The sequence below is a fragment of the Leucopleurus acutus genome (assembly GCF_964270905.1).
Source record: "Leucopleurus acutus genome assembly, chromosome: 14".
NCBI lineage: Eukaryota > Metazoa > Chordata > Mammalia > Artiodactyla > Delphinidae > Leucopleurus > Leucopleurus acutus.
Window position 1 is genome coordinate 25118202 of NC_139156.1, and position 13240 is coordinate 25131441.

Here is a 13240-nt window from a genome sequence, read left to right on the forward strand (position 1 = left end):
GAGAGCTCAGGGGATTGGTCCAAATGTACGCAGAGCAGGAGAGGGATGGGGGTGAGGAGAGGCCCCAGGCTCCAGCCACACACCCTGGGAGGCTGCCCCGAGCCCTGCTGAGCCCTGCTCCCACCAGACATCATAGATAAGCCAGTTGTTTTTGCTCAGACTCCCATTTCCTGCAGCATCCATCTTGCCATAGACCATATTGCTTATGTATAAAAATTTTTTTAAATCTCTTTGAAGGGCTTTACCACAGATGCTGGAAGCCCGCAGCCTTCCAGGGATGTTCTGCCGGGCCTGGGGGCCTGCCTATGAGTTACTCTGCACAGCACCAGCTAGGCTCAGGGCCTTTCCTGGCCTGAGGATGCCCGTATGTACCTCAGGCCACCCAGCCAAAACCTAGACTAGAGGAAGTGCAGGGCCCTGGGGGCCAAGAAGGCCCTGGAGCAGTGGTATCAGCTGGACCTCAGTTTCCCCGTGAAACCCTTGGGACTCAGGGCATTGAGTGTGTGTCCTTCCAACAGCCACCATGGACTTTCTGGGTACCACCTACTGTGTTCGCTGTGCCGTGAGAATGCTGACAGGGTTAAGACTCTGGAGGAACTTCAGATCTGATTGGAGAGACTCATAACAAATTTTGATTAGCGCCTACTACGTGCCAGACACTTGCTAGGACTACAACACTATGCAGACGTTCTGGAGCCAGTTGACACAGAGACCCGTTGAACAATACAGAGACCCGCCCAGGGCAAGATAAGGGCAGCCTGCAAACCTTGAAAAGGGGGTCACCCTCACCCTCAGTTCACAGGTGAACTCTGCCCCTGGCCCCTGCCCCCCTCATCCCCCCCCATCCTCCTCTGGCCGTGTCCAGCCAGATGTCAGCTGAAGTATTGTGATCCCTGCTCCAAAGGTGGGGTCCAGTTACAGATGCGAGGCCTCCAGGTCTCAGCCCTGCTGCGTCCCCCCTTGCCCCCACGAGCCCGCACCCAGGGCCCTGCCTGCTATGTTTGGCTCCAGCTTTCCGGCAGGGTCTGGGCAGCCTGGGGCGATGAGGATACACTTGAGTGGCAGCCCTGGTGGCACCAGGCAGGTGGGTGAGGGAGCCACGCAGCCTCCCCCAAACCTACATGACCCCCGGAGCAGTCAGGAGTGCCTGGGAGAGTGTCTTTGTAAATATCTGTGCCCCGTCCCTGAGGCTGGAGAGTCAGCTGGTCGTAGCCGGGAGCCTCCAGCTGGGCATGTGGTAGATGCTCGTTAGATAATTGGCGGTTGATTATTTATCATCTGTTAGTGAAAGTCCAGTCTGGGGAAAATAAAACATTGCCTTTTTTGTGGCCCTGGGGTGGGATTGTCAGGCCTGGGTCCACCGCTGTTGACTCCATCTCTCAGGGCTCTTGTGGAGGGTGAGCCAGGGGAGGGGGTGGGCTGGGGGGCTGGGGGCTGGAGACGCAGCGGCTGCTTACTCCGTCCTGCACCACTGGCCTCTGTTTCTGCTGCTGCCGCTGCCTCCTCCTCACGGGCTTTGGCGGGGGGAGCTGGTGGGTGGGGGACTGGGATGGGGGATACCCCAGTAAGTGGGGGAGGACCACCAAGGCAGCCACGCCAGGGAGGGGGGTGGCTGGGATCCGGGAACTCTGAACAGTGTTGAGTTTGTCTCTTCTGTGCACACCAGCACCCCGGCATGGGGAGAGGTGAGAGCCCGAGAGTGGAGGGGGAGGCCGCCACCCCAGGGGCTACTATGGGGTCAGGCAGCAGCTGTGGGAGCAGAGGCTCAGAGCCCTGCTGGCCTCCCGCACACAGTGCCCCTCTGTCCGCCCACAGCACCTGTGTTTAACAAGAAGCGGAGGGTTTTTGAGCAGGGTGGGAGAAGGAGGCAGACCTGCCTGCCAGGGCAGCCCCCCGGGCAGCTGCGGTGCTCCCGGGGGCAGCCTGGGCCTCTGCCCACACCCACTGGGGCTGGGCTGTCTCTGCTGGCCCGCCTTGGCCTAGGTGGGTGTCCTTGGACTTAGTCCCTAAGGGGCTGTGGAGTGGCTCCAGCCCTCACGCACCCCATTCCCCACCTGAGCCGGGAGACTGACTGTGCTCTGACTGCATGGCTCAGCGGTCAGAGGGTCAGCGGTGCATTCCTGCCCCGGGTTGGGCTGCCCCGACATGGACTCTGGATTCTGGGAAAGGCAGCTCCTGGAGAAGGAGGCAGGCCGCTTCCTACTGAGAGTAAAATGAAAGGAGTATGGCTGCATTTACAAAGGGAAGCCCAACAGAAATAATTGAGCCTCCCTTGGCCAATGGCTGGGGAGGATCCAGAGAATGAAGTCCCCTGTTTTTAGGCCCCTTTGTTCCCCATTCCCAACCAGCTTGCCTGGGCTCAAGTCTGACCCATCACTCCCTTGCTGTGGGGCCTTGGGAAAAAGCTTAACTTTCCTGAGGCTTACTTTCTGCATCTGTAAAATACAGATTCTTATAAGGATTAAACGTTTAGTCAAACGTTTAACCCAGTACCTAGCATGCACGTTAAGAAAGTGGGAACTGGCGGCTTCCCTGGTGGCGCAGTGGTTAAGAATCCGCCTGCCAATGCAGGGGACACGGATTTGAGCCCTGGTCCGGGAAGATCCCACATGCCGTGGAGCAGCTAAGCCTGTGCGCCACAACTACTGAGCCTGCTCTCTAGAGCCCATGAGCCACAACTACTGAAGCCCGGCGCCTAGAGCCCGTGCTCCGCAACAAGAGAAGTCACCACAATGAGAAGCCCGCGCACCGCAACAAAGAGTAGCCCCCGCTCGCCGCAACTCGAGAAAGCCCGCGCGCAGCAACGAAGACCCAACGCAGCCAAAAATAAATAAATAAATAATTAATTAAAAGAAAGTGGCGGGGGGGGGGGTACTTCCCTGGTGGCGCAGTGGTTGGGAGTCCACCTGCCGATGCAGGGGACGCGGGTTCGTGCCCCAGTCCGGGAGGATCCCGCGTGCAGTGGAGTGGCTAGGCCCGTGAGCCGTGGCCGCTGGGCCTGCGCGTCCAGAGCCTGTGCTCCGCAATGGGAGAGGCCACGGCAGTGAGAGGCCCGCGTACCGCAAGAGAAAAAAAAAAAGAAAGAAAGAAAGTGGGAACTGGTATGCTTGTTCTAGCCTTATTCCTGACACTAACTTGCTGTGTGATCTTAGGCAAACTTCTCCTCTCTGGTCCTAAGTCCCCACATGCTCCTTCCAGCCTTTATTTAGCTCAGAATCCTGTGGCCCAGAACCCTCAGGCCCTGGGCAGGACCAGCTACATGATTTAGGGGACCTCTTGTTCATAAATTATTAAAGATTTCAAATGGGGAACAGAGGGTGTTAAACCAAGAGCAGGGCCCTGCTAAGTATGGGTCCCTGTGCGCCTGAGCAGATCACACCGCCTGAAGACACCCCTGCCTTGGAGGCTGTGAGCGTAGAAGGCAGGGCCAGGGGTCTGGGCTGCTGGTGTAGCAGCATTGACCCCTCACCTCCCCAGTCCAAGGGCATGAGTTTTTCATGCTGTAGGTATTGATGAGCTGGAGGCTGCTGCTCACCCTGGAGCAGGCTGCAGAGAGCTGCCCCTGTGGGTAGCAGCTCACACACCTTACAGCAGGACACTCCCCAGCTTCCACCCGTGTGACTGTGGACTGGAAGTCGTGTTTGAGTTATTGCTTGTTCTCTGTCTTGACCATCTTAATTCATGCCATGCTTTTTCCGGATGCCATTTGTATCACTTTCACTGTTGTGCCACTGTCTCTGCTGCTCTGAGCATGATGACCTATTTCAGGCCCTATATATCATGTAGGTCAAGCTGCTACTTCTCTGTGAAGCACTGTTAGCCCTCGAGGGCTCTGGTAAAGATTTGAGCTACTTCATGCCTATGACAGCACAGTGCCTGCCACAAGGGATGTGCTCTCGTGAAAAAGTAGCTCCTTCTCCTTCTACTGTTAAATAAAATAACAGGGCTAGCAGCTGTCAAGCCCTAATTAGTTGATGACCTGAAAGCAGTGGCTGAGTTCCCTGGTGGCCTAGTCAAAAAGGAAAAGAAACATATGGAGTCTAGGAAATTTAAGAAATCTAGCCCTATGTAAGGTTCAGTTGTACAAAAGGAGAGAAAAGACTAGAATACAACAGATATTTAGAAACCAGTTCAAGGCTGCAGTGAGGTAAGAACAATAGAATTCCCAAAGAGAGAGAGGTCTTGAGTGTTCAAGTGCGCTGAGGTATTGAAGAATGGAAGGACACAGAGACAACAGGGGGGTATTCATTCCCGGCAGGGGCCCTGCTCCTCCTCCCCTCCCAGGAGCTCAGGGCCGGGGCTGTGTAAGCCGATAAGGCGGGTGACCCTGCCCTGGTCCCCCTGAGCCCTTGGTTTGCTTTCATTCTCCGAGGAGTTTATGCTGTTGGCTGTCCTCCTGTCTCTCCCACCTGGGCTTTCAGCCCACTCTGGATTTATTAGTTTGGATGGGTGGAACTTGCTTTACACCAGGGAAGAATTTCTGGAAGCATGGTTTGAGACTACATTTGGGTAAATTGAACCCAATTCTCCCTGCTCTGGAGTTACTCAACATTAAAAGAAACATTACAGAGCAGTAGGAGTCCCTCTCCTAACTTAAGTCTATCCAGTTGTTTGTAACGTAGTCCTCGGGTGTATATGTGTTTGGGGGGAACGTCCTTAAAGTCAGGGGCCCCTGTAATATTGTTCTTTGATTTCTCATAATCACCTGGACTTGACAAGGGTCAGGTTCAGCACCTAAGTGTCATCAGGACTTGCAGGCACCTGGTTTTCTCTGGGCCTGGATTCTTGCTGGTCCAGCAAGCCAGGAGGAGTGGCTGTGGCAGGAACATGAGTCCTGTGGGATGGCCATGGGAGGGACCCTGTCTCCATGCCTTCCGTCTCCCAGGCACACACTGCTTTAGTCATCAGCTTTGTCCCTGTCACCCACTCCCCTTCTGTGTTCCAGGGGCCTAATTCCTATCCCTCCAAAACCTTTCACAGGCACTAGGCCATTTCACTCTTTTTTTTCTCCCACTGCGGAGCACAGGCTCTGGACGCGCAGGCTCAGCGGCCATGGCTCACGGGCCCAGCCACTCCGCGGCATGTGGGATCTTCCCGGACCCGGGCACGAACCCGTGTCCCCTGCATCGGCAGGCGGACTCTCAACCACTGCGCCACCAGGGAAGCCCCATTTCACTCTTAAAGCAGACCTACAACGAAAAAGACATGGTAGATATTTTTATCCCCATTTCACAGAAGGAAAAGGGGCTCAGAGATTTGCTAAATGCCCCAGAATCAGTGAGCTAAGCGAGAGGGTAAGCGCAAGAACCAAGATTTTTAAAAAATTCTTGCTCCAGTTCCTCTGTCTCATGTGCCTCCCGAGCGAACTGTTGCACTTCTTCACTTGAGTCTCCTATATTGAGCGTGTGTTCAAGTGGTTTTCCCTGGAAAGGTGGTCTGTTTCTCTGGAAAGATTTGTTTCTACTGTGGTGTACTTGCATTATGGAGACTAGCAGGTTACTACTGGAAGAGTCTAGAACATGAAACAAGTATCTTGGAGATCAGCGGGCCCAAAATGCTTGATTTTACAGATGTGGCCCAGAGAAGTCAAGCCATTTGCCCAAGGTCACACAGCCAGTTCTCAGCAAAACCAGTTGTGCAGATCCCCAGTCTCACGCCCCTTGCTTTCCACCAGGCCCCGTGACTCTGCTCTGTAGGGCCCTTGGTTCTGTCACGGGGGGGGGGGCGGGGACCGCAGGGAGGGCAGGAAGCAGTTGGTCTGTGTCACTCACAGCTGCTCATTTGGCTGCGCCTGTCTTTTCTCCTTTGCCCCGTCTCTCCTTCTCACCATTCTCCCAGTCCTGAGCCAGCAGCCATGTCTGCCTCCTGGCCGAGGGGCCAGGGTTTGTAAGCCAGGGGGCCACTCCTCTGTTCATCGCAATGAGGCGGAGGGGGGTCCTTCCCGCCCTGGGCTGGAGAGAAGGCACTCCAAAGGGGGGAAATTTGGGGTGGGAGCCATGGAACTGGATTAATTCTGCGGATCCAGGGGACTGGGAAATAAATCATGTTTTAAAAAGGCTTTTTTTTTTAAAGACAGGCTCGTTTCTGGTCCGCTTCCCATTTTCCTTTGGAAAGAGGGAAGGCCTGCTTATTGGGGGGGGAAGGGGGTGGGCATGAGTTCAGCTTGTTCCACATTTAGGAGTGGGGGCTCGGTTTCCAGAGGCTGAGGGATCTTTTCCTGTCTGCCCTCCCTGGCCTGCCCAAATGCCCAAACTCGAAAGGCCCAGCAGGGCATCGGACCCTTCAAGATGACTGTTGAAAAAACCAACCAAGCAGCAAAGGCCTCGGGAGCATTTAGTCCACATGGGCCAACAGCCTCCACTTCTCTCCCCTGGGGATTTGGAGCAGCTCCCCTTCTCTGACAACCTCATCTCCCAGCCTTGGGTCTGGCAAACCACTGCCCACAGGCCAAGCCCAGCTCACCATGTGGTTTTTTTTTAATTTATTTAATTAATTTATTTATTTTTGGCTGCATTGGGTCTCCGTTGCTACGTGCAGGCTTTCTCTAGTTGCGGCGAGCGGGGGCTACTCTTCGTTGGGGTGCGCGGGCCTCTCAGTGCGGCAGCTTCTCTTGTTGCGGAGCACGGGTGCATGGGCTTCAGTAGTTGTGGCACGCAGGCCCAGTAGTTGTGGTGCACGGGCTTAGTTGCTCCGCGGCATGTGGGATCTTCCCAGACCAGGGCTCGAACCCGCGTCCCCTGCATTGGCAGGCGGATTCTTAACCACTGCGTCACCAGGGAAACCCCAACCATGTGGTTTTGTAAGTAAAGTTTTATTGGCACACAGCTCGTTCATTTCTCTACAGATTGTAACAGCAGAGGTAAGTAGTCTCGACAGAGACCACGTGGCCCACAAAGCCTAAAATATTGACTCTCTGGCCCTTCACAGGAAGTCCGTCGACCCCTGTTTTAGCAGAACACATCTTCCTGGGTCCTCCAGGCCCAGGCCAAATGAATTCCCTTGGCTCACTGACGGACATTAGCACTTCCCAAAACATTTCCTTCCGAAGAACCCGAAGCAAAGTGTACAAAGTAACGAAGCCAGCAGAGATGGAGAGAGGTGTGGGTGACCTCTTAGTTGGCTCAGCCCAGGGCTGGGTGTGGCCAGCTGGTGTTGGGATGGGTCTGGCGTTAGGCCTGCCCAAGGGCGTTAGGACGGCCTTGCTGGGTGGCAGCCGCTTGGCTACGTTTGGGGCACAGCATCAAGGAGTCATAACCCCAGCAAGATCTGACACCAGACAGTGAAGCCCCACATTCTGAACTGAGACCCCCTCACCTCAACCACAGCAGCTGAAAGCCTCGGACTGTGTCTGCTTTGTCGCGGCCCTGCCAGGGCATGAGAGCTGGGCCAGCGTGGCTCCTGCTGTCCCAGGAGGCTTCTGGCTGCTAGGCCTGGTCAGAGACTCTGGCCACAGGACGCCTGTCTGTGGGTGTAGTCCCCCAGAATCCCTTTACCCACAATTCCAGCTGACCCAGTGTCTGTGGGAAGCGTCTCTGTGCGCCAGCATTTTCTTGATGTGTCTAGTATTGAAATGCCATCTGGTTCTCGTCCTTGCAACTCCAGGAGCCTGATTTTCCTGCTGCCCCCCAGAGCTGATTGAACCAAGCCCATGGGATATGCCCAGGGAAGAGGTTCAGAGAGGTTAAGTAACTTTATCAAAGGGGCAGAGCCTGGATTTGAATCCAGACAGACTCCAGAGGCCGCGCCACACCTCTCCAGCGGATCCCCACTCTGCTGGTTTACAGTGAGCGCTGGAAGGGCCAGGCTTCCCAGGTCTACATGGTGAGCCAGCCTGCAACCGGAAGGTGGCTTGCTGAGCGAGGGAGAGTTAGGTACTTTAAATGGTGAGCGACATCAGACTGAGGCCTGAAGCCTGTGTCACCACAAGAGATGAACACTGTACTAGCTGCGTGACCTGGACCAAGTTACTTAACTTCTGGTTCAGAGTCTTCACCTGCGAAATGGAGGGAGTTCCTTATCACTGTAGGTTTATCATGAAAAACAGATGAGTTACTCTATGTAAGTGCTCAGCACAATGCTTGGTGTACAGTAGATGCTGTATAAATGTTGCTGCTGTGATGATTACCATTACTATCTATCAGGCCGCTCTCCTGGCCAACACCAGGCAAGCAGCCCAAGGGCTTGCCTCTCCGACTTGCATCTCCACGTTTCCTTCTCGCTGTAGCCACTGTAGCCAACGCTGTTCTCCTTTGGAGGCGGCGAGCAGTTCAGCAGAGGAAGCACCAGCTGGGGTGTCCCAGACCTGGTTCCATTTCTGGCTGTGCTACTCTGGCCTCTTGGGAACTTGGGCCAGTTCCTTCCCCTGTCTAAGCTCAGATTCCACCCCTGTAAAATGGGGCAAAAGATGTGTTCCCAGCTCAAGGACCTGGGTGTAAGTGAGCCACTGTTCACTGTAGGTAAACTGTCAGCATTACGTGTTGACCCTCTGATATTCTAGAAATGTCCGCGCCATTGATTAGGCTAAGAGCTTTTTGCCTCATAATGTTACCGTATCACATCTCACGATCTTAAGTTGTTTTAGGTGCTTTGACATGGTTCCTCCCTCTCGGCAGGAAGACAACTTTTAACCTCATTTCACAGATGAGGAACCTGGGGCCCAGATCACACGTGGCTGTCTGAGCCTGGACGAGAGCCCTCGTTTCTTCTGGTCGCTAAAGGCCCCCGTTCTTCTGGGTTGGAGTTGGGGTGTGAGACTTTTTAAAACGAGGCTTCCTTGCATTTTGCCAGGGCCTGTCTGCCTTCCTCAATGCTTAGGGCTGGACAAGACATTGAGGCCCAGTGGTGCGGTGGCTGGAGACTGGCCTTGGGCTCCCCGACCTGACGTTTAAGGTTCCAGGCCCACGCTGCTGAGCGTGCCGGCCTGGTGAGGATCACGGCCAGCCACCCACATGGCCGGGGGGGGGGAAGGTCCGGGCTGCCTTCTCCAGGGCAGCGATAACCCACGGGCCCTGTTCCAGGCCCGGATCGTGTAGGATTCTCTGTGCTCCAGAGGATTCCTGCGTTTTGCAGACACCTCATTATCCCCGTCCTGGCCAGCAGTGTCCCAGCTCCTCTGTAATCACTCAGGCCCACGCCCAGCAGCACTTCCAGGGCCAGGAAATCACTCCCCTCCCTTCCCCTCCCCTCCCCTCCCTTCCCCTCCCCTCCCCTCCCTTCCCCTCCCCTCCCCTCCCCTCCCCCGCCTTCCGCCCCGCGCGGCCGACTCAGCGCCTGCAACCACTCGGCCCAGTGTGGACCTCCTGCCTGCCTAACGGTTCTCTCTTCTCCTCTGATTCTCTTCTCTCCTGCTGCTGCTTGCTCTCGGGGGACTCGGAAGTGTGGCTCTCCAGCTGGGCTGAGTCTCCTAAGAAGAACGTGACAGGTACTGCCTGGTGTGCATGTGTGTGAACATGTGTGTCCCTGGCATGCAGGCCCACGGAGCCGGTGCCCTGTGATGTGTGGCAGCTCTTTGTCAGCATGTTGGCGTCTTCTCGGCCGTCCCCTCTGCCTTCCTTTCAACCCTTTTTAGGTCCCAGATCCAGCCTTGGAGCCCTTTGGTGGGTGATGACCACATAGCACAGTGTGTGTCAGCAAATGCACCCTGGACCCGGAATGTGTGGGTTTAGATCCCGGCTCGGCCACGTCCTGGTCTCGGGTTACGTAACCTCTCGAGTCTCCCTGAGCAGATGCGGCAGCATCTCACCAGGAGCCTGGGGCACAGAAGGTGCTCAGGTGGTGGTGAGGCTCCCATCACCTTCCACCCCGTGAGATGGGCCAGCTGAAGATGATTAGTCTCCCTTCAAGGCTGTTAACCCGAGGCAGAGAGCTGAAGTCTCCAACACCCCAGCTGAGGCAGTGGTGGGTAGGGGGGTGGGGAGTCTCGTAACTGCAATGAAGTCGCAGCCCCCACACCCCGGGGATCCAGAGCTGGGACCTGCCTCTGGTCTCGGGGCTTCAGGACCTTGGGCTTCCTGGGCACCCATAGCCCTCAGGGACTTGGGCTTGTGCTCTGTGTCTGGGCAGAGCTGGGACAGAGGTCAGAGGCTTACCTTTAGCCTTGGTTTTACTGGACAATGGTAGAAAAACCTGGGTAGCAGTGTTCTCAGCTGTTAGATGGACATGGTGTCAGGTAGAGGGAAGGGATTTCCAGAAGGGTCTTCTAGAAGCCCCTCCATTTTTGTGAGTGCCACCTGGCCCTCCTTCCTCAGCCCAAACCTGAGAGCAGAGGTGAGGGTCGGGGTTGGGGGAGAAAACAGAAAGGTCAGAGGTTGAGGGGAGGGGGTTGGACCAGCCCCTCCCCTCACAGCCGTAGGCGGGGAACGGGAGGTGAACAGCCTGGGCGGGCGGGCAGAGGAGAAGGCAGCAGGCAGAGGACCTCTTGCCTGTCCCAAGCCCCTCGCAGTCATCCTTCTCATGTTGCCTGTGACGAGGGCCTCGGCCTGAGCTAATCACTGGGCTCCCGTCCCTTTTTTCCCTCTCCCGAGACAGTGAGCCAGAGCCCACTTGGCCCACAACAATACATTTTATTCACCAAACGTATAGCCTGGCTGCCCGAGGGCCTATGGAGAGGCCGGCAGGCTGAGGCTGGCCTGGGAGGAATCAGTTGTGAGAGACTGAAGGGACCTTGGTGGGACACCCAGGGTTTGGGGGATCATGGAGAGCATGGGGAGCCTGGGATGGGGGCCACCGTAGGGATTTGGCTTCTCAGGATGAGCCCAGCTGTTTGGAGAGAGAGCCTGAGGGGAGGCCACGTGGGCTGGGGGAAACCGCCAGACCAGGGCCGGGGTCTTGGGCAAGTCGCCACGTCACTCTGGGCCGGCCTTGGTTTCCCCATCTGGAATGTTGGCAAGTTCAGCGAGACTGGACACTCAGAGGTAAGGGGCTGACGCTGGGGATCCTTGTGGATAAGGGGCCTCAGGCTGCTTGGGCTGGCGTCCATCCATAAGTGGGCCCTGGGGGTTCTGATATGGCTCTCCAGCTGGCAAATGCTCGCTGCCTGCCAGGAGGTGGGGTCTGAGAAAGGCATGAGAAGGAACAGAGCCATGGCCGCTTCTCCTGGCAACTGTGGCCCTTGCCCTGACCTGCGTGCTGGGGTTTTGTTTGTTTGTTTTTTATAAATTATTTATTTTGGCTGCATTGGGTCTTTGTTGCTGCACGCGGGCTTTCTCTAGTTGCGGCGAGTGGGGGCTACTCTTTGTTGCGGTGCGCGGGCTTCTCATTGCGGCGGCTTCTCTTGTCATGGAACATGGGCTCTAGGCGCAAGGGCTTCCATGGTTGTAGCACGCAGCCTCAGTAGCACGGCTTCCGTAGTTGTAGCACGCAGCCTCAGTAGCACGGCTTCCGTAGTTGTAGCACGCAGCCTCAGCCTGTCGTGGGCTCTAGAGGGCAGGCTCAGTAGTTGTGGCACATGGGCTTAGTTGCTCCGCGGCATGTGGGCTCTTCCTGGACCAGGGCTCGAACCCGTGTTCCCTGCACTGGCAGGCAGATTCTTAACCACTACACCACCAGGGAAGCCCCTGCATGCTGGTTTTGAGGCTTCAGAGGAACCTAAGCCCTTCCTCTCCTCCCCAAACCTCCCATTTCCTGTTTGCTTTATAAACAGTCTACAGTTTACATAGGGCATTAACCCCATCACCTTATACCATGCTCAGAACAACCCCACAAAGTAGCTACTGTTATTGTTCCTGTTTATGGATGAGGAAGCTAAAGCTCAGAGAGGTTAAGTGTCCTCTGCAGAGTCACAGAGCTAATAAGGACAAGGCAGGACTGGACCTCAGACCCTCAGACTCCAGTCTGATGCTCTCGCGTCACGACTCTCAGGCAATTATTGTGTCTGGTGCCGTGTCCTATGGCTCCAGTCTTGAGGCGTCTGTCTACCCTCATCAGGGAGACTCTTGTCTAAAGCATATGATCCGGTTGGGGAGCAGTGCCCCACAAGAAAATCCAGTGCATGACAGGAGCAAGCACTGTAGCTGAGTGATTGGATGCTTCCTGGAGGGGCAGAGATGGTTGGGTAGAATTGGGGTTGGTAAAGGGGAAGGCATTCCCAGCAGGGGGGACATCTAAAGCAGAGGCTTGGACATAAGAACCAGCATAGAAGAGTGTGACTGGCACACAGTGGGTGCTTGATATCTGTGTGTTGGATAAATGAATGTTGCCTGGATCAGAGGAGTTGTGTGTCAGGGAACTTGGGGAGCTCAGGTTGTCAAGAAAGACTGAGCTTGAATTTGGCCTTTCTTCTTTAGGCAGCAGGGACCCAGTGAAGGTGCTGGAGCAGTGGATTGACTTAGCAAAAGCCTCATTTAGAAGCCTAAGTTGGCAGGCAGGAGCCAGGGGTCCATCCAGTTGGTAGCTAGAGGAATGCAGGTGTGAGGCAAGCGTGGGGCAGGGCTCTGGGGCACTGCCAGAGCCCCAGCAGATCCAGCCAGGGGCTCTGAGAAAGGCACAAAGGTGAGATGGCTGAGACCCTGACAGAAAGTCCCCTTCCAATCTGGGAGGGACTCTTCTCTCTATAAGGAGTACTCCCCTTCTCCACTGCCACTGCCAAACGCTTCCTATCTGAAGACAGGAGGCTCGCTCCACTGCATCTCCCCCTCCCTCGGGCTGACTCCTTCAGCCCCCAGTTTTCCAGGCCTTGGCTGGGAGAGGATCCAGAGCAGCCTCTGTGGGATGACATCACCCACCGGCCTGCCTGCCGAGTGTTTTCTCATCTGGATACCTGCTCCCAGCTCACACCCGTCCGAGCAGCCCTGGGCAGGCAACACCCTAAGAGGTAGATGCCAGAGAGCGTGAGCTTGTGCTGGGGGAGGGGAGGGCAGTGAGGAAGACAGAGTGTCTGCCTGTGTGTCCATCTGTCCGTCCCCTAGGCTGTGTGCTACTGCCTGTCTTCTGTGCTCTGGAATGCCTGGAGTACATTTTCTTAACTTTTCTACCTGTGTCCCAGAGTGTCAGTCTTCAGAAAGCTCAGGCCAGTTTCCATGGGGCGGCGTGGAGGTGGGAACAGTATGTGGGTTTTTCCCCTCTGAAATCTTGCCTCAGATTTCCTTGGCTTGGATTAAAATGACCTGATGTCTCCATTCCCCAGCCCCCCGCTTATCCTCTCGAGCAGCTTTTGGCCACAAACCCATCACTCCTTGTTTCTCCCTGCCTCTGTTTCCCCATCTCCCCTTTTTCTCCCTTCCAGAATTTAGTTCTCTAGTTT

At 55.8% G+C, this 13240-nt stretch overlaps 1 protein-coding gene across 5 annotated transcripts in view; it reads left to right on the forward strand.

The window, feature by feature from the left end:
* SH3PXD2A (SH3 and PX domains 2A) overlaps window positions 1-13240 on the forward strand; it is a gene marked incomplete at both ends in the record, with an annotated part of 233145 nt that overhangs the window by 165956 nt on the left and 53949 nt on the right. For 2 of the 5 annotated variants that reach the window (XM_082855014.1, XM_082855016.1), the window contains one exon: window positions 9377-9421. The exons of the other annotated variants lie outside the window; for them this stretch is intronic. In XM_082855014.1, coding sequence (XP_082711140.1) covers window positions 9377-9421 — 45 coding nt within the window. The remainder of the gene's footprint in view (window positions 1-9376; window positions 9422-13240) is intronic. 5 annotated transcript variants of the gene reach the window in all.